At 37.1% G+C, this 20435-nt stretch overlaps 3 protein-coding genes and 2 pseudogenes across 5 annotated transcripts; 2 read left to right on the forward strand and 3 right to left on the reverse strand.

Moving 5' to 3' along the window:
• The first annotated feature begins 266 nt into the window (after window positions 1-266).
• Window positions 267-14567, forward strand: LOC120137884 (prohibitin-3, mitochondrial-like). Of its 2 annotated transcripts, XR_005517463.1 has the most exons (3): window positions 267-627; window positions 942-1541; window positions 14556-14567. XR_005517463.1 is itself a non-coding variant. In XM_039153522.1 (2 exons), exons 1-2 carry the CDS (start codon window positions 316-318, stop codon window positions 1470-1472), a joined length of 843 nt encoding a protein of 280 aa, XP_039009453.1. In that variant the 5' UTR covers window positions 267-315; the 3' UTR covers window positions 1473-1627. The 2 variants fall into 2 exon arrangements, 1 of the variants encoding a protein (XP_039009453.1); XM_039153522.1 differs by lacking the exon at window positions 14556-14567 and having other exon boundaries at window positions 942-1627.
• On the reverse strand, window positions 4417-7599 carry LOC120137885 (plant UBX domain-containing protein 1-like). 2 transcript variants are annotated; one of them, XM_039153523.1, is made up of 8 exons: window positions 7421-7599; window positions 6427-6523; window positions 6249-6317; window positions 5960-6027; window positions 5618-5747; window positions 5420-5524; window positions 4682-4889; window positions 4417-4558 (listed from the first exon to the last, which is right to left on the reverse strand). In XM_039153523.1, exons 1-8 carry the CDS (start codon window positions 7502-7504, stop codon window positions 4555-4557), a joined length of 765 nt encoding a protein of 254 aa, XP_039009454.1. In that variant the 5' UTR covers window positions 7505-7599; the 3' UTR covers window positions 4417-4554. The 2 variants fall into 2 exon arrangements, with proteins under 2 accessions (XP_039009454.1, XP_039009455.1); XM_039153524.1 differs by lacking the exon at window positions 4417-4558 and having other exon boundaries at window positions 4660-4889.
• LOC120137887 lies at window positions 10427-12685 on the reverse strand (annotated as a pseudogene).
• On the reverse strand, window positions 13049-16085 carry LOC120137883 (protein SIEVE ELEMENT OCCLUSION B-like). The gene is made up of 7 exons (XM_039153521.1): window positions 15637-16085; window positions 15460-15561; window positions 14903-15351; window positions 14724-14827; window positions 14490-14638; window positions 13890-14384; window positions 13049-13794 (listed from the first exon to the last, which is right to left on the reverse strand). The coding sequence occupies exons 1-7, from the start codon at window positions 16024-16026 to the stop codon at window positions 13153-13155; spliced, it is 2331 nt and encodes a 776-aa protein (XP_039009452.1). The 5' UTR covers window positions 16027-16085; the 3' UTR covers window positions 13049-13152.
• A 1653-nt stretch (window positions 16086-17738) lies between these two features.
• On the forward strand, window positions 17739-20395 carry LOC120137831 (annotated as a pseudogene).
• The last annotated feature ends 40 nt before the right edge of the window (window positions 20396-20435 follow it).

The following is a 20435-nucleotide window of genomic DNA, read 5'->3' on the forward strand; positions in this document are numbered from 1 at the left end:
TATTACGATCATTGTTGGTATCACGGTAGTTAAATAACGTTTAATAGTTAAGTGATCTTATTGACAAAATTGAAAGATTGATGATCAAATTGAAATCACCTTACAGTTAAGTGGTCATGTGTGTAGTTTATCTTAAAATTTATATTTAATCCATTCGAATACGGAGGCCCAAAATCTGATATAAAAGCCCAACAATATTATTATTATTGTTATTATTATTTTAGAATAAGTAATACATAAACCCCAATAAAAACCCACACTTCCCCTATTGAAAACCTAAAACCAAGCTGAAAAGTAAGCAAGGAATTTAGACAAATGGGGAGCAACCAAGCAGCTGTCTCTTTCTTGAACAACCTCGCACGCGCCGCTTTCGGCCTAGGCGCCGCCGCCAGTGTCCTCAACGCTTCCATGTACACTGTTGACGGTGGCCAAAGGGCGGTGATATTTGACCGTCTCAGTGGAGTATTGGAGAAAACCGCCGATGAAGGAACCCACTTCTTGATCCCATGGCTCCAGAAGCCATTCATCTATGATATCCGCATGAAGCCCCACACTTTCTCATCTGTTTCTGGAACTAAGGATCTCCAAATGGTTAATCTTACCCTCCGAGTTCTTTCTAAACCCAAGGTAACCCAGTAATTTTTTTCTTCTTTTTTTTTGTTCTTCAGGTTTAATGGGTTTGTTTGATTTATGGGCTTTGTTTATTATTTGATGAATTACCAGAGAATTTGTGTGTTTTTGGATGATTTTATTTAATGGGTTTGTTGCGAAATAAAAAAAAATTGTTCATTATATCAATGGAATCCAAGTTGATGAGTTTTTCTACTTGTAAGAATTGTATAGAAATGTAGCTTTTTTCGTGTAATTATGCTTGATGAATCTATGAATTTAGTTATGTATTTTGAAGATTAGTGTTTGACTGATATTATTTTTGCAATAAGGTGGAGAAACTTCCTGAAATCTATCAACACCTTGGTCTAGAGTATGATGAGAAGGTGCTTCCTTCGATTGGTAATGAGGTTTTGAAGGCCGTGGTTGCACAGTTCAATGCTGATCAGCTTCTCACTGAGCGTCCACAAGTGTCGGCCTTGGTCCGTAATTCACTAACTGAGCGTGCGAGGGACTTCAACATTGAGCTAGCTGATGTTGCTATCACGCATTTGTCATACGGTACTGAATTCTCAAGGGCCGTGGAGCAGAAGCAGGTGGCACAACAGGAGGCAGAGAGGTCTAAGTACATTGTGGCTAAAGCCGACCAGGAGAGGAGGGCTGCTATTATCCGTGCCGAAGGTGAAAGTGAGGCTGCCAAGTTGATTTCTGAAGCAACTGCAACTGCCGGTATGGGGCTGATTGAACTGAGGAGGATTGAAGCATCAAGGGAAATCTCTGCAACTCTTGCCAGGTCGCCAAATGTCGCTTACCTGCCTGGTGGCCAGAACATGCTTCTCGCTCTGAACCCATCGAGGCCTTGACAGTTGCTTGAGTGATGGTAATTTCGCATACCCCATAAATGTTGAGTGTGAATTTGCAGTCATGGTTGAGTTCAAGTTCGGTACAAACTATAGCTTGAATTACTTGCAGCAAAAGAACATCATTTCCTTTCTGTTAAAACGATGAGGTTGCTTTCTATATTTGTTACAATCTATGTCGGAATTGTCAAATATTTTTCTTTCTATATAACATGTTTCTGGTCTTGAAATCAGCAAGGAACATTTAGATTGTCACTAGAAAATCTTATTCCTTATATTTGGCGAGATTGTGTCCTTATCCTTTTTCTCAGGCTCTCTTTTTAAAGTAGATGTCTGACCTATAATGGCTATATCTAGATATAATTATGTAGATATGATCTTCCAAGAACCTTCTAAATACATAGAAACCGTAACCTTGGAGTATACTCGTATTCGGCACTTGAACCTAACATAATTGTGTTCTATTCCCGCTTATTTCTGCTATTTTCGTTGTCATTATGCAGACACAGAGAAGCTGCCATATGTGGACGGAAATGGTGTCAAACCAACGTTTTAAATGGTATAGTCTTTATCAAGAAAAGGAAACAGACTATGTTTTGTTTAGAAAAAACCTGACCGGACCATTGACTAAAGCCATGAGTTCGAATCTTTACGTAGAAATATTTTGAACGAACTTATTTTATTGATCCTTTCTGCTTGAAACTAGGTTAAGCATCACCTTTTTCTGGTAGCTTCAAAACGTATAGTCCTTTAGGTTTTCCGTGGAGTTTTTCCAGTTTTTTTATCCACGCATGATCCAAAACAACGAAGAATTTGCACTCATCTTTGTAACATTTTTGAAATGTATAAGATCTTGACATCAATGGCAAAGGTTAAGCCTTAAGACTCACTGTGAATTTCAATATCTTTCTCACTTGGGTGCTGCTAAGTTCATTAACCACCACATTTGGACCATTAATTCAGAAACATAATGCAGATTTACATAATAATAGAACCTCTAAACCAACTTAAATTTTATTGGATTCTCTTTAGAATAATAGTTAACCAGTAGCACCCGAACTTATCGCATTCTAACAAGTTGAGTGGATAAAGTTCACCGGTCTTAGGCTAGTCATACTCTAACTAGTGGAGTATAAAAGATGTACCACTCGTCAACAAAATAGAGGCTGCTGATGAAACATCTAAGGGGATCAAATATCACCTTAATCACACATCCGATAAGAAAAATGTGTTCCGTACATATAATTCTATATGGTGCACATACTAACTCTCTGTCAATGAAGAAAAACCCCTCGACTAATCAGTCCCCAAGGAATCCATATCCTCGCATCATAACCTCCGAACCAACTATAGACATGTACATGTGATTTATCAAAATAAAATTTAAAATCTGACGATCAGATTTACCTACTCTGTTGGCCTACAAATAATCATAATAATGCTATGCCAGTCACTACCAGCTAGGATGGCTATAAATACCCCAACCTAAACTGAGAAAGAGATCCTAACCTCCATAATCTCCATATTGACTGTTACATTCTCCTTATGACTTTCTCTCTCTCACATAGAAACATTGGCCAATGTATTGTTACCCCACCGGTCGTGTCTCTTTGCCCAAACTACGACTGAGGCAAGCTTAAATTTGTTCGCATTAACAACTACATACGTACCTAGGGATGGCAATCTAACATGAATCTAACACAACCGACCCGATAACCCGAATCCAACGGGTTCCGATTCGACCCGATAAAGTCGGATTTTTTTATTATTATAAAAAAACCAGATTCGGGTCGAATTTTTTGAAGGGCGAGGTCGGATTCGGGTGGAGAGTGAAAAACTCCGACTCGACCCGGAGATAATAATATAATTTCTTCAAAAAAATTATTATCATTTTAATTAAATCTTTATTTTATATCATGTCGAGTAAGATTTATACTAAAAAAAACATATCAGATTGGAGTCAGGTGAAAATATGTATTTTTTGAGTCAAGTTCGGATGGAAGATGTATATTTTTGGACCGGGTCGACCAAAACATGACCCTAACCCGACATATTACCATCCCTATATGTACCGTTGTCTCTTTCAAGATGATTGTTCCATCTATTCTCACGTGAAAGACCTTGACTTTATAGATGATTAAAGACCTTATAAATCAAGATGTGCTGATTTAACGTCCCAGGAAACATCACCGATAACAAAACCAATCTCTTTAGTATGCATTTTCTTTTAAGACAATGGGGTTGTGCCTTGAAAATAATAGTGTTCTATATACTAGAACCTGAGTTAGAATTTACCGTCATTTTTAAAAATGACTACATAAACGGAGTAAAACTTACAAGGTCCATAATATCTTTTACAATAATTGTCTACTGAGCCTCTTCTTAAGCAGCCCTTTCTTCTTACTGAATTTTTCATTTTTTTTCTTAAAAGCACTCATATCTGAAACCCACGTTGTTTATATAACCAGATATGGTTAATGAGAATATACTGCTCTAAAGATCCTCCAAACGTATAGAAATCTTCGACAAAACCTAAACATACTTGTATCAAACACAGAAATGTTTGATACTCAACACCAAGTCCGAGTAACATAGGTTCTTAATATACTAAATGGTTGCATTTTTTAGTTCAGAGAGAAAAATCGAATTCCACACACCAAAAGCCTAAAAGTGAACTGAAATTTTGGTGGGTCATTGGTGCCCTCCACATTAATGCTATTCACCTAAAGTTGTAAGACCATCCCTAACATTGTTGGATTTTGAGTGCAGCTTTCTCGTGGAGTCGGGACATGACTCTCTTAGAAATAATTTAAGCAAAGTCTGGATACCCGGACTTTGGTTTTGATACCCGGACATTGGTTTTGGCATGTATTTTATGTGAGTTCGACGTTCTCAAAATAATGAATAGAAGGAAGCAATTATGAAACAGTAAAAATGAAAAAGGCTTACAGAGTAAAATATTCACATCTAGATCATGAGTATTAACATCCTTCACATAGAGAATCACCTGTTAGTCACCGTTTAATATATCTATCCTCTGATAGTGAAAAACAGTTAACTGCTTCTCGAAATCACAAGTCAAAGCTCACCTGCAGGAGTAAAGCTTTCAGCATTGGTATGTAGATACGTAGAGGAATCACACAAATCGAAAAAAAAGGATGAAAAGTGATTAAAAACAGAATAAGAGCTCATTTTGCAGAAGTCAAACTCACATTTTGAACCACTTTGGCTTGGTAGGCTTTTTCGAGGTAGGCTTGCTTTCTTGCACAACCGGGGAAGGCATTGCACTGGCAGCAGCAGGCTCCGGGGTAGACTGAACTGACTCTGGCTGCTCAGCTTCTGCAATGACTTCCAACCCTTTCAAAGACATTATCTCCTCCCGAAGGAAGGGGCCTGAATTCGCAGATGCAAAACCGTCCCCTAAACATTTCAAAGAGAGATTAGCAAGGCGTCATTGAAACCCGAACTTATAAAATAGGAGGGTAAAATGTTGAACAGAATACATTCAAAACTAAAAACTATGTAATTCAGTAAAACTTCTCAGGGGAATCTACAGAGTTGTAATTAACATGACTAGTAAGTATTTAGACAAACATTAGAGGACAGCCAGCCCTACCAGTAAAATGAGATTAAGCCAATGCAATAACAGGGAAAAAAAATAGCAAAATTGGATGCTATAAATGGTAATGACAACATAAAGAAGTATATGTTGGTACAACTATGCAGTGGCACAGTCATAAGCTATGTTACTTGGACAGAAGGTTGGTGTTGTATAAAACGTGTCTGACATGGATATGTTCAATTTTCAAGCTTTTCATGTATTTGAAGGGTCATATCGCCATATCCATATTTATACAAGGGTCATGCATGAGTGGCAATAAGGTTCATAACCAATGATGAGATAAGACTGAAGGATTAAACACTGCATACATGTGAAAGCATGCACGAACCTTTTGGCAGATCATATGAAAAATACACAATTGCTCCAGGAATGAAGCCAGCAGAGAAAAAGTCCTGTGTCATGTCCTTAATTTGCTTCTTAGGAGGTGTGGTACCTGCAGCATTACATATTAGACATTCAGGGCATAGGTTTCACAACCAACATCTGGTACATAAGTGACCAAAATGTCATTCTGAAATATGCTTACATAAATAGAATGGCAAATCTGGTCGAGCAATCACTTTAGTGGTAAGGTCAACCAAGCTCTGCATTGTCTCAGATGGATGAAATGTAACCTCTAATGTGTAGTTATCCGGAAAGCGAATCCTTACGACAGCCTGATAGTGAACATAAAAACTTAATGAAAAGTAAAACTAATTATCAAAAAGAAGAAGAAAGAAAGAAAAACTACACCAACCTACTCTAAGATTCACTAATCTTTAGAAATAAAAAATCACTAATCATCCTTGATATTGTTCTCTCATCATTGGGATCCAAGCATTCTTAACACACAAACAACGAAAAGGTTCCCAAAAGGAGTAGCAAGTACCTTTGTTATCCTTGATCTTTGAGCTGCCTCTTCTGCTTCTCGGATTTTTCGTGTCTTCAGGAACTTATCTGTTCATAATAAACGTGTAAATATATTTCTAAATCCTTTATGAAAAAACCAGGTAAATTGGAAACCTTGCACACAAAAATGTGCCCATACATGTCCTTCTCAAGACAGAGCAATCATTGGTTACTTAGACACAACAAAATCGAAACTCAACCAGTAAAAATTAGTGAACCGAACTGAGAGAATAAAACTGACTATGAGTTGAAGCTCAACAACAAAGTACCTTCTTTTTTAGTTGCCATTAGTCGATAATAATCTTCGGCAGTGAACTCATAGAAGTCATCCGGCACCTCTGCCCAGAAAAAATATAACATAAAATTTTATCAATTTACAAAAATCACCTGACATTTCTAGTTGATAGGTAAGTCAGATGTCCGAAAACATGTTTTGGTAGGTCATACCAGTGCCGGGCACACCATTTTGTGTCGACAACAGACTTGCAGTTTCAAAAACATGAATTTCTCGTCCAAACTTCTCTTTCGCAGCAGCAAGCTTAGCCTGAAACCAGTCAAATAGTTAAATAGCATTAGTCTGCATACCATAAAAGTTAAAGGAGCCTCAAAAGAAACAGCATGATGATATTGTAATTGAATACCAAAAGTAATGTCTTTGGCACCTATGAGAACTATATATGATTAGTATACAAAACCGTGCAGAGGTCGTACACTCATAATTAAATCTCTCCTTAATACTAGGAATATGAAGATTAAAAAAAATACAGTTGAATTCTTTCCCGATATCTACATATCTCCTATGCAAACACCAAAGGCAGCATGACATGAAGTTGGGTCCAAATCAGAAGAACAAGATTCCACAACCCCATGAGCGCTGGTATTTTTAAAACAACCTTACTTCACTAGAAGAATTGAACAGTGGCTTTAAATTAGTTTTATCTAAATTCTAATTACTTGTGTTAACTTTTACAGAGCACATTCACGAAAAACCATAACCGATGCTACTGGCCATCACCGGTTTATGCATGCGCCGACTTCTCATTTCAGATCTCAGCACCATAAACTAAGCAAGCTATTAAAAAGATGGCAAAAGGAAACAAAATGGAGATTAATTTCATCACAATTGAGATAATTTCAGTAAATTGTTATGTTAAAGGACTTGAGTTTAAACTAGTAAAATTGTGAGTCCTAATTAATCCACGCCAATAAAATCGCACCAGGATGAAGCTAATTTTTCTCTTTTTTCACAGAGTTAAATCTTTCTTTCACTGTTCCGAAGCATCTAAAATCAAGAGACAAAACAAACCCAATTGAATAAACAACAAAAAGAACTAGACCCATCACATGAATCGATTATCAGAGCAAAAACCCAGATCAAAAATCATATAAAAACAAGATTTTGAACTGCAGAAAATAAATTCGTTTTAGAAAATGGAAATACCTTGGCCGATTCAGCCTCCATGGAATCAATGCTAGTGAATCTCCTCCTCTTCAAAGGCAATGGCGACGAACCATCCACGATCATCAGCAGCAAAATGGAAGTTTTCAGATTTCCTCTCGGTGGATTTCTTCCGTATAAAATAAAAATTCCTGTTTTGCTTCGTCTCTTCGAACTGAACTTGTTTCCGGTTTATTCTTTTAGTTCTAGGGTAAACTACACAAATAGTCATTGATATTTAAGTAAATTTACTTTTATCCGTTTATGTTTTAAAAGTGATGATTTGGTACTAACATTATCGATTTATAACATATTGATCATTAGACGTTAACAGTCGAGTAATAAAATATTGATGTAATGTATTAAATTAGTTAACAAAACACTATTTGATCATATGAGATAACTACATTGATCTATTGTTTAACATCTTCTCTTTAAAGATCTTGAATCTCTGAAAACTCTAATTATAAGAGTAGATTCTTTATGAACACGAGAAAAGACATTTTCTAGAAGCTCAGCAGTCCTTTTGCGTTCCTATAAACATTTTCTTACAATTTAGTTCGAATAGCTCAAACATACTAAATATTATTCTATTATTATACAATCATATTATCGACATTTATACAAAATATGTTTATTAAATGAATCGGGTTTAATATCAAAATAAGTGTTCAAGATATATCGTTTTTTAATAGGTGTCATAATTATTTTTTGACTCATCCAGGTGTCTAACGTTACGAACGTTATCCATTTATGTGTACGAGTCGTAACGGCCGTTATAAAACCTCTTTAAATGACACATGTCACAATATTAAATTTTAAAATTTTTATTTTTTTTAAAAAAATATTATTAAAATTTTTAAAAACAAAAACAAAAAACCCTGCGTGCCCCATTTCCCCTCCCCTTCTCCCTCGTTCCATGACCAAAGGTCAAACGGCCGATTGAATTGCCAAATAGCCTGCTGTCATGGTCGGCGAAATGGTCGATTATCATAATCAAATTTGAAGGATTGAGTGTTTGAGATTTTAGAAATTAAAAATTTAAATTTAGGGATTTGAGAATTTTGGATTTTTAGATGATAGTGAGAGTTTGACCGGTCATTGAGTAGTCGACGACGTATGGGTGGCTGATCGCCGACGAATGGGTGGCAGGATATGACCGGCGGTTATAATAAATGAGACTAGAATAAAAAAAATTAAGAGCTTGCGGGTTTTTTGAGATTTTAGAAAAAATTGGGGATTTTTCAAAAATAAATTATTTTTAATTTGCATTTTTTATAAAAACAAATTTCTAAAATTACCAAATTATGACACGTGTCACTTTACAAGAAAATTAACGCTGTTGACGGTCCGAACACCTAAATAGGTAATGTTTTTAATGTTAGGCATCTGGATGAGTCAAAAAATATAGTTTAGACACCTATTTAGAAAATGTGGTATAGTTTAGACACTTATTTTAATATTGTATCTAAATATAATTAGAAAATACCGAAAGTTATTGTCATCAATGCACACATCTAATCATATTTCAAAACATTATAGTATTAACTTTTTGCAAGTATGTGTATTGGTGTGAATAGTCGTAAGATATTTTCTATTCATATCTAGATACAAAAATCGTAATACAATAAGAGTATTTATATATATATATATATCTAATATGTGTTATATAAGCATCTATATGATCAAGGATGGATGCACTGAGGTCCGTAAGAGAGTTAGTGGTGTGCATTGGTGTGCGACATTTATTCTAGACTCATGTTAGAAATTAGACCGATAAATTCTCAACTGACTCCTAAATTTACCCAAATAATTCATCATAAACTATTTAAACTTCGTCTCATCTCCTTCTTCACAGCCAAAGATTCTTTCAAAATACAAGATGGCAAGGATTACTTCGGTTGTATTTTCATTGGCCTTGGTCCTCTGCGTCCCACTCGGTCAGGACGCGGGACAAGCACACGCCAATGATCACGATAAGGAAATGTTCGTTTTCGGTCTCGAAGCCGTCCTCAACGGTCTCGCAGACGAGGGAGTAATTGAAAGAAGTAAAATCAACAAAGCGGATGTAGAAGAAGCCTATGAAATCGCTAAAGCTAAAGGAAAAGATAAATCGTTGGATTCTTCCATGGAGGAGGAAAAGGTCCTTCTCTACACGGGTCTCGGAGCCTACATCGAGAAATTGGGGAACGAAGGAAAAATCGACAAAGCCGCGGTGGAGAAGAAGGTTTTTCTTGTTCTTCCGGGCGGAGGGAAAACCATCTCGCCTGAGTTGGATTCGAAGGCCACTCAAGCTATTCTCAAGGCTTACATAGATGACAGCCACATTGAAATATAAAGGTAAAAGACATGAAAGCTATTCTCTTGTCGCATTGAGCGATGCGTACGCTATGTATCAAGAAATCTCAAGGCTATTGAATTTTATGAAAGCCAGAACAAAATGATTTTGTAATATGTAATTTCAGTAGGAAAATAAAAGCTAAGAGGCCTTATTTCGACATTGTCTTAAATAACATTTTCTTAAATAACTTTCTCAAGATACCGATTTTGATGTTTGTTACCCACCACCAATTTTCTTTTATCCTTGTTTCTTTTTTATTTTTTTAATAAAAATAATTATCTTTGTGACACGTTTATCTTTGTCTTTTTGGAACGTTTTTCGTTTTCTTTCTTGGTTGTTTGGCCGTTTCTTTTATTTTATGTTTTCTCGGAGTTAGATTTGACGACGCCACGACTGATTAAAATAACACTTTATTTGTAGTCTTCTTGTTCTTCCCTACTATAAATCATCAAATTGAATTTGGATACGCGATTTTACGTTCGTGGATAGTTTATCACGATGCTCAATTCTGATTTGCAATTCTTAGTGGTCTTTTAATCCATTTTGTGGTTCGGTTCATCGAGGATGTCTGGTTCGAGTTAGAGAACAATTTGTAGAACATTCATGATTACATGTACAGATCCAATTAGTAAAAACTCAGATTATCTTAGTAAAATCTTAATAAAAGCTAGAATGTTAAACGCCGCCAGTACTGTCACCCATTAAGATCAATTATCAAAGACATGTACCATGCTAATATAAAAAGGGGGTAATAAAACACTGGGAGTAGGTGGATGCTTGTTACATAGGATCAACTATCTTGGAGCCTTTGTATCAAAATAGAATTCAGAGATCACTGCTACTATAGTGTTAATATCTTGGAGCTGCAAATAAAATAAAAATCCCAAAATTATGTATATAACACGAGAAAATACTAATGACAACAGTATCATGTAGCCTACCTCCACCAATGGTTGCTTCGGGAAGTCGTTCTATTGAATACTTGTGCTGAGTTATATACATGATCGGCACACCAGGAACCTTACGAACCCTTCGCTTCAAGTCCCGATCACACGTAGCAACAATAAAGCATTTGTGCTGTTTCCAATGAAACATGAAAAAACCCTATGCTTAGCCAGACAAACTCCAGGAATACAACTATAAACAGTAAGTATGCAGAGCAGACTTGAAGTTATGCCGTAAACAAGACCGAATGAACAGATACCAGAGGTCCCTAGATGTTATGGAAAACCATCATTACTAATCAATCTTATCGCTAAAGTTATCTTGAAGTTGGACCATCGACTGCACAAGATACAAAGTACGGGTAGATACTTTGAAGACATCAGTGCAAGTGCACAAGTTTACATCCTAAAAAGTCCATAGCTACAAAGTAAGATAGCGATACTTCAGATCATTCTTTGTCTAAAATGGTTAACAGGAGTCACTCTTGATTTGTTCTAACTATCCATGATGCAAAACTGCAGTGCACACATTAATAGTGTGTTTATAGGGGGAAACATCAAGTATATATTTCATGGAAACATATCAAACGAATCTAATTATTTTTTTGGATAGCAAATCCCCAAGATGAGAATGGAATTATGCTAGCACATAATTGTACACAAGATATTAAGTCCTTGCCTGTGTAACTCTCTCAACAATACAGTCATCGGCATAAGTTCCTTTATGAATACACGGCAATCTTTCAAAGCGAGGATCCTTAGCAATCCTGAAAAAAAGAACATGTATTCAATAACACACAGAGAGTCATTGACATTATCTAAATATAATTAAACATTCAATAACAGAATCTTAGAAATAACTGTAAAAAAGTCGCATATTGCAGTAAAAAATAATGAATCAAGGATCCATATATTAGGGCCAAATTTAAGACTGTGTGTGTGTTAATATTTAGAAGCATTTAGTCAGGTAAACCTGCAAAGTGGAAAGGGATATTGCAGAATAAAGGGAAAGAGGCTTTACCTCAGAGCCACCCGGTATTTCGTGCCCAATTTTCAAGCTCAGCCATCACACAATCTGTGATGCAAGGAGTACCTTCATATTCAAAGAAAAGATGTTAAGAATTTACAATGACAACACAAAAGCAATCATAAGTAAAGGGCAGGCGGATTAAATAAACATTACAATTTCCTTTTTACTTTGCAAGAGGATTATAAACGTTACATAAAATACCTAAGTTCTCCATTATCATATCAAACTAAACAGTACAGTAAATTCAAGAGGACAACAACTAGAACACTTACTTTGTTCTGAATGGAGAAATTAATAAAGTTGGTGTCAACCAAAACGCGATAAGGAGGTCCCAATGAGGTATTGTGTGTGAAGAAAAGGGCAGAAGAAACATTCGGCCTGATTCAAATATCAATATACAAAATTGGGAAGGAATCAATAAAATATTAAATTTTTAAAACAAAATCATAACAAAAAAGAGTAGAGGAGAATTAGAAACAGCATAAAACAGTATAAGTAAAGCTTACACGTTTCTAGGGAGCTTTTCCTTGGTCAGGTCTTTCTTGTTAGGGTTCAAAACTTGCTCCTTGTAGCTGGAATTTAACGTAAGCAAGAGTTGATCCTCATGATTTATAACATTTATTAAAGCAAAATATTGGGTAAAGAAAACAAAAGATTAAAAAACTTACTTTTTGATAGCTTTTTGAGTGACCATCTTCTTCATGCGAGCAACTTTAGGGCCCTTTTTTGCTCTTCCCATTGCTGCTAATCAAGGCTTGTAAAAACAAAAGGCGCCAAAAACCTCGAAGCAAAACGGCAACCCTTCGGTACAGTTCAGAGAATTCCAACTGATAAAGAAGAAGGAGGAGGCGGCAAGGGCTCGGTGCTGGTTTTGGGTAATAAGAATAAATCACGTTTGAGCTACGCCGACACTTCTTCCTCTTCTGAGTTCAACTATAGTTGGGTTTGACGGTTCGGGCTTTGAGGTAATGGGTAATGGTTTTTTGACCTAATACGCCAAAACCGGAAGAAAAAAAAAATAGCCCTGTGCCGTTCGGATCCTTGAAAACAAACAATGAATTAATCAAACACAATTATTTTATTAAAATTATAGAAATTATACATCAAACACAAACCTTAAACAAGGGAACTGAAATTTTGCAAGAAAAATTTTAGATTTTGAGTCCCATAGGAACATCATTTATTTAGCAATAGTATATGTCTTCAAAATACATCTGATCTCATCGCCTCAAAACAATGAGCCTGGAATGCCTTGATCGTCATGGCAGCAAACGAAAGATGTAGTCTCCTCAAACACAAACCTTAAACAAGGGAACTGAAATTTTGCAAGAAAAATTTTAGATTTTGAGTCCCATAGGAACATCATTTATTTAGCAGCAATAGTAGTATATGTCTTCAAAATACATCTGATCTCATCGCCTCAAAACAATGAGCCTGGAATGCCTTGATCGTCATGGCAGCAAACGAAAGATGTGTATGTCTCCATGGTTCGGAGGCACTCCGGGCACCTCATGCTCTCCGGGACCCTCGTGGTAGTCGGGAACTCGAAACGGCAACACGGGTGAGCGACATCATGGAGCCGATCATGGTACTCCTTGAATGCCAACTTAAAGCCTTTATCTGCAACATTTACTTTCCATTCATCATAGCCACCTAAAGCAGGCAAAATAGTTGTGGAGTGGGCATTGACAACAATATCAGACCCTTGGCTAAGCACCGCCCATCCCCCTTCTCTTCCGTAGCTAAGCAGCTTCTTTATCTGCAGCAGCATCGGGTCTTGGTCATCGACTCGGCCTAATTGAATCTTCGAAAACAGCATGCTTTCCAGCCTGGCCCAGAAGAACCAAACCATGGCTTGGTCTTGCCAAGCATGGCTAAGATTATCCACGTTGATAATGGTAGTCACTTTCTTCACTTGCTCTCTTTTATTGCTTTTCCCTACATAGACCATCTCTAGAGGAATGCCGGATGCGGACGCAACACTGCGTGCCGAGGTTGCAAATTTCCTAACCCACTCGATATCGTCTCCGCCGTACAAGAAAATGTATTTCTCCTCTTTAATCTGACAAAATTAAGTCCAAAATCTCGTATTAGATGCATGTAGTATGTGTGTACATACGGGTGCATGTATGTAAATATATGTATATATGTATTTACCCAATTGAGGATCATCGGGTCGATGCCGTCGATGAGGAGCTCGAGCCGCCATGTTTCTTCCCTCCAGAGAGCTTCTTCTCTCAAACTAGTGAAAGGGAATGCAGTGCTTCCCCAAATCCACATCATGTGGATTGCATTAGGGGAGAGCACTTTGCCTTGAGGGTCAAGGACCACAAGGATTGGCTTGGTCCTGAAGTGCCAAACCTCCTTAATGAACCTAATGACCGGCTTCTCTATGAGCAACGGGTCCTCCACCGAGTACCACGGCATGGTGCTTCTCAGGGTCTCGAATTTGGTTCGTGTTTCGTCACTCAACGGGACAACAGAGCGGTCCACAACTGGGATCCAAACCACCTCATATTGGCTCTCTAGCCTTGTTTCATGGATCCTGGAGTCATTGTATATCTGCTCAAGAATCGCGAGCTCGTCGCTTGAGAATTCGAGGCTTGAAATTAGCAAGAGCACATTCTTCCTTCTGAGCACTTCCAGGCCAACCTATGCAACATGGCACAACAAGGTTACGAAACATATCCGACATTAAGTACCGTTAATGAAGATCGAGGCCAAAACTGTTATAATTCTGTAACAGATTGCTGCTACCTTTCGCCTTGTAGTACCGTCGATAAGGGGCAGTTTATCGTCCCTGGCATAAATCAAGGCCTTTAGAATCTTCATGTTGTCGATGTGCATCACGTTCGGAGCAAAGAGATTCAGAAGCAACCGGTAAGTTTCAACTTCTTTCTTTTCCTCTGCAATTAAACAATGATCAAATTAATGTCCATTAGTACTTATTTTCATAAAATTTTCAAGTTTTGAAATTGTCTAATTGCTAACCGATATATTGGTGACAAAAATTCAGCTGCTGCCTCAGATGTTCATGTATGTTTCGGAGCTTGTGAGCCAACGCCGACAACTCCCACGACTCTGATATTCCGTACCTAAAATAGAAGCAAACCTTGTTAATCTAACTATTTAATTAAGCATTCCATATCAGATGAACCAGCAAAACGTACTCATGACCCATGGTAGCGAGGCTAGAAATTTGAGCTGCACAAGCTACCATGCTTCGGATGGTCCAATAGACAGCGGTCGGAATAAGGTTCAAGGCAGTGGCCAGTGCCGGTGCGTCTTGTGAAATGTACATCGATGGGAGCTCCTTAAACTCGACAACACATCTAGTGACATCCATCATTGTCCGAATCAAAATGTTGAGTGCTTCAAACCTGGGTTTCAAAGGAGCCGTGTGCTCCAACAATGATGGCAGTTGCTTCAGGATCGCCATAGACTTGGCAAGCTGGTTCGTAGAGTAAATCTGAGCAAGAAGCCAGAATTCTCCATAGTTCAAGGCAAAGGCTGATAGAGATAGCACCAGCTTAGCATCCCACGTATAGCTCGATAAAAGATTGAATATCGCAGTCGTCGTTGCATGCGCATCGGAACCTCTATAAGCCTTGTAGGACAGCTGGTAGTTAAAAATGTTCATAAGATGAAAATGTTAGGCTTAGCACTTAGCAGTTAGCACACCATGAATAACAAATATAGCATAATTTTTCTACATAAATTCGAAAACCTCGCATGCAATTCGATCGATTGTAAAAGTAAGAGCTTCAAGCATAGCAATATAATTTGCTTGCTGAGCTTTTTCTTCCATTTCGACTCGAGCCTGGGTACCCTGCAGTTGAACAGAAAGCAATGTGAGCATATTTCAATCATATGTTGAACAAAACAAATGCAGCATAGGTTATACCTTGACTATGACATCGACATGCTCGGTCGCGCGATTAAGGATGTCCTCAACCAGATAGAGAAGAGGCCTAACATCGATTTCTCGACCATCGGGTGCATGAGTGGCCAAAATTTGATTCATCATCACATTGTCTTCGGACATGCCTAACATGCCAGCGGTTCGGTCGGCCCGGATGAGTGCGTGACTTGCACTAGGATTCTTCATATGTGCCTGCTTAGCACCAGGAGTGGCAACATGTAGCTGCTGGCTGGCGGAAACAGAGCTGTCAGGTATTGATTGAGCCGTGCCATGGTTATGGTCCGGCAGCGGCTTAGCAGAAGCTCCACCGGGCTTGTTGACAGGTCCTTTCACGAGTGGATGAAGTGGACCGGTGTTTGTCGTCTGAGCCATCGGAAAAATATAGCAAAAAAGAAGGGCTTTCAGTTGGCAGAAGAGAGGATGGAAGGGGCTGTTTCGTACCAAGAGCATATATATATATATACACACACATATATAGCCATTGAAAAAGGAATAAAGCTACTATGAATCTACTTCCTTGCTTCGTACACAATTAAAATATAAGTGTGGTTCAAGACTCGCTGTCGGGGACACAGCAGGCTTCGGTCATTTGAGTTCCAAGTAGGGATTTAAGTTATAGTTGCAGTCGTGATTTCAGTTATGTTGAGTTTATCGCGATTACGAATGTAAGTGCTACTGGGGTCATCGTGAATATCGTAATCATGTAATAACGATTTTAGATGGCCCCATAATCGCTATATAACAACCACTATTTCGATAACAGACCGTTATTTAAATTTATGATTCCAAAGTTGTTGCGTAGGATTGAAAGTGAGACATGGCCCGAGGTAAAGAATATGCAGTATTAAAAAAAAAACCCTTCGGTGGCAGCAGACAAAATAAAAGTGAAACAAGAGATGGCATACCACTCTTGTGCTTTACTTCTTTGCCAATGGCTTCAGATTTTCCATTTGTTTGCTTTATTTCTTTTAAATGCGTCAAAAATGGCGACGCTAAGACAAGTGTTAAGATATTTGATTCTTTGCTCTTTAGGAAATCAAAACGAAATCATGAGTTTAACCAAATCTGACATCCTTGCTAATATTTGATTTTGCTTTTATTCTTTGTCGGGAAAGATGAATTATTGTTCTGTTTTATTCTTTGATTTTTTGCTAATAATATGTACAATTAGTTCACCATACCAACCTCATGCTGTACAAAGAATATTATTTACTTGTGCCTATCAATCAAAAAATTAACATTTTATAAATTCACCAATTAATATAAAATCTTATGTTCGTCTTCACTGATTTTAATGAATAATATAAAATTTATCATTTCTCACGTTGTTCTTTGTCATTTTAAAGAATAATAGATTGTTTATAACACAAAATCTTGTGTTCGTCTTTGTTAGTTTTGATAAGCAACATAAAATCTATCATCATCGCATTCCTTTCATAACCAGTCAATGAATGCACCTAGGTGAAGAATTATAAGACCGTCAGGAGTTAGGATTAATTTGTAAAGCTAAAATTGTCGGAATTGATAAATTTTATGCAAGTAGTAAGCAACTGAATATTGCTTAAATAAGATTTTGAGTTCGAGTACTTTTATATGTAGAAAATCTATGCTGAAAGATTCATCCACCAAAACAGGTGTGTAATGTCGACTCAAATTAATCAAGACGAAAAATTCGAACCGAAAGAGAAAAAAAATTGTGCAATTCTAGAGACATATATGATACAGTGTGTAACATAATACTCTTATTTTTTTTAAGAGATTTTCAAGAAAAAAAAGTATTAAAACTTCTATGATAATACAAATTATTAAAACTTGATTAATAAACTAAAAGAGTTGTTCTTTTAGTAGGATATGAAGAAACTTCTATTCCAAACAAATCCAAAACAATTATCCGGATGGGATCGAATCCAGCTGCCGTAATCAATTTCCTTATCCATGTAAAAATTTTAAAAAAAATATTAATAATAAATAAATAAAAGCGTCTGAATATGATCCAAAGCACACACAAACAAAAGCAACGACAGAGAAAACTGTTTCCCTGTACACTACTACTCCTAGCCCTTTCTTTTCTTCTCAAAAGAACTATGTCTTACGACTATCTTTTCAAGACATCATCATCGGTGACACCGGTTGGTACCTTAATTCTCTGTTTCAAAGTTATCATTTTTTTATAAAAAAAAATGGGATTTGATTTGTTGTGTTGCAGGTGTAGGAAAATCGTGTTTGCTTTTGCAGTTTACGGACAAGAGATTCCAACCGGTTCATGATCTAACCATCGGTGTTGAATTCGGTGCTCGGATGGTCACCGTTGATGGAACACCCGTCAAGCTTCAGATTTGGGATACTGTAAAAACTCTAACTTTTTACTTCCTTTCCCCTTTATTTTTTATACTTTGTTGGGTTGTTTGGTGAAAAGGGTATTGGAATTTGAAGTTTTTTTTAGCTGTTCCATGCGAGTAATTTAGGTTTATGAGCCAAAATGGTGTTACTGAAGATTTTAGATTCTGTAAAAAAAATCTTGATTTTGATGTCTTCTTTTGGGTATTGAGTAATGAATTTTGGTGGTTGGGTGTAGGAGAATTCAGCCTTAGGGGGACCAAGCAAGACAATTTTGGTGTAGATTTTTGTTGGTGTTAAATGAAAAGAGGAGAAGGGAAAGTGTTTTATGACTTCTTATATTAAATTATATTTTCAGCCATATATTAGGTATTTGTTTAGCTGTTTTGTCGGAGCTCTACCTTTTTCATGCGAAGGGACCTTATATATGAGTTAATTATTCCTCTGTCACGTACTTCCTACTCGAGGAATGCGGAGCTTAGCTTATTTATGCATTTAATGGCTTATGTTTTCTCTAGGCTTACAAGTAAACGAAGTCGTCGAAAAATAGCCAATGAATGAGTTTGGCTTAGGCTTGTTTCATTGAGTTGAATGAATGAATTTAAACAAGATTTTCGAAGCTTGTTTTAGAAGAGAATGAGTTTGAATATCAATAAACTTGTTTTGTATCTTCATGAGCATATTCAATAAGTTGTTTGTAAACAAGCTCAATAAATGATAGATTAAAGTTCGATTAAAGTCGGAGGACAATTTCCTTGATTTTTTTAGAGCATTCTAATTTAAAAGAATTTTTTTACCTATCTTATTACCATCTAAACACGCTGAACCCAAGCAGTGTAATAATTCACCTGCCCCGGTTTAGTTATCTCAATTAGAGGTGTTTTGTTGGTTGTGTGATCTTTTCTTATATCATTACTCATTGAATTGATGGATTTGAGTCCCCTTTTATGTGTGGTTATATTTCAGGCCGGGCAGGAATCCTTCAGGTCCATCACCCGATCTTACTATAGAGGAGCAGCAGGAGCTCTTCTGGTATATGATATAACCAGGTAAGAGCCTATTTTTTTTCTGTGCAAAATTACTTGCTGTTATTTGCGAGCTATTGGAGATTAGTGAAACCGTTAAAACAAGGTTGTGACGTGTGAGCATGCTTAAAAATTGGGTGTGGATGAGGTGAAGGTTGTTGCTTGTGCCTGTATCTTCCGTTCTAAGATCTTTTCTTACCCCTTGATTTTAGCAAATTGTTTCTCCCCTCGGTTAAATTGCTTCAAAGCTTACAAAACCTAGTTCCGGAACATTTGGATTTTCTGGTGAACTGCAAGTTTTATTCTTGAGCAGGAGAGAAACATTTAATCATCTTGCGAGTTGGTTGGAGGATGCACGGCAGCATGCAAATCCAAACATGACAATCATGCTTGTCGGGAACAAAAGTGATCTTTCTCACCGGAGGGCTGTGAGCAAAGAAGAGGGCGAACAGTTTGCAAAGGATAATGGGCTTTTGTTCTTGGAAGCATCTGCTAGAACAGCTCAAAATGTTGAGGAGGTCAGTATTTACCCCCCACTTATATCTAGCGCTATCATTTTAGTCGGAATTTATAGTTTTTCTTTGTTCCTTTAATCTTTTTTACTCGGGATTAAGAATGAATGACATATATGGGTGTGTCCCGCACAGATATGTTATATTTCTTTCGAAATGCTTCCATATATTTCGAGAATCATACCCCTATACAATGTTTGAATATATGTTGGATACGAGAGTTTTGATTCGAGTACTTTAAGGGAAATGAATAATCAGAATGACATAGCTTTCCGAATGGTTTTAACTAAAACCCTGAATCATCTTGTAGGCCTTCATAAAGACTGCTGCAAAGATCCTTCAGAACATTCGGGATGGAGTCTTTGAAGCATCCAATGAGGTAATAATCAAGCCACTTTGTTTTAGTGTGATACATTCTCTTGAATGTCAAGAACCAAAGGTACACACACCCTCCCATGGCTTCATCCGAGGGGTGTCTAGAACCGAAGATACATTCTCTCTAATCTCGATGTTTCTTTCTCTATTCGGCATGCTAAAGCTAGACTAATACCGACTATAAAACTTCATAGTCTTAGACATGATTTAGCTTTCGAGTTTTACCGAAATGTTTTCTTTGAAATTACTGCAGTCATCTGGTATCAAGATCGGCTATGGCCGTGCCCAAGGTCCATCCGGTGCAAGAGACGGAGCGGTTGCACAGCCTGGTGGCTGTTGTGGTTGACATAAATGGAAACATTGTTGTAAAACTATGTTGTTGTATTTGATCTTTGTGTACTTCTTTCATCACAATCTCATTGCTTGAAATATATATCCTTGAAAAGTTGAATTTAGCAAGGAAACTGAATGTATAGAATTAGTCTTTTTTTTCATATCATTTAAATTTTAAATCTAGTAGTGTCATTTGTAC

This window comes from Hibiscus syriacus, unplaced genomic scaffold (assembly GCF_006381635.1).
Source record: "Hibiscus syriacus cultivar Baekdansim isolate YM2019G1 unplaced genomic scaffold, ASM638163v2 tig00110676_pilon, whole genome shotgun sequence".
NCBI classification, from domain to species: domain Eukaryota; kingdom Viridiplantae; phylum Streptophyta; class Magnoliopsida; order Malvales; family Malvaceae; genus Hibiscus; species Hibiscus syriacus.

Bases quoted from the DNA above. Each gene is read 5' to 3' on its own strand.
- LOC120137884 (XM_039153522.1), top strand. From the start codon at position 316: ATGGGGAGCAACCAAGCAGCTGTCTCTTTCTTGAACAACCTCGCACGC. The intron at 628-941 runs GTAACCCAGTAA...TTTTGCAATAAG, and splicing joins GAGTTCTTTCTAAACCCAAG to GTGGAGAAACTTCCTGAAAT.
- LOC120137885 (XM_039153523.1), bottom strand. From the start codon at position 7,504: ATGATCGTGGATGGTTCGTCGCCATTGCCTTTGAAGAGGAGGAGATTC. The intron at 6,524-7,420 runs GTATTTCCATTT...GACTGGTTTCAG, and splicing joins TGGAGGCTGAATCGGCCAAG to GCTAAGCTTGCTGCTGCGAA. The intron at 6,318-6,426 runs GTATGACCTACC...TTTTCTGGGCAG, and splicing joins AAATGGTGTGCCCGGCACTG to AGGTGCCGGATGACTTCTAT.
- LOC120137883 (XM_039153521.1), bottom strand. From the start codon at position 16,026: ATGGCTCAGACGACAAACACCGGTCCACTTCATCCACTCGTGAAAGGA. The intron at 15,562-15,636 runs GTATAACCTATG...GTTCAACTGCAG, and splicing joins ATGTCGATGTCATAGTCAAG to GGTACCCAGGCTCGAGTCGA. The intron at 14,639-14,723 runs GTTAGCAATTAG...GTTTAATTGCAG, and splicing joins TTTTTGTCACCAATATATCG to AGGAAAAGAAAGAAGTTGAA.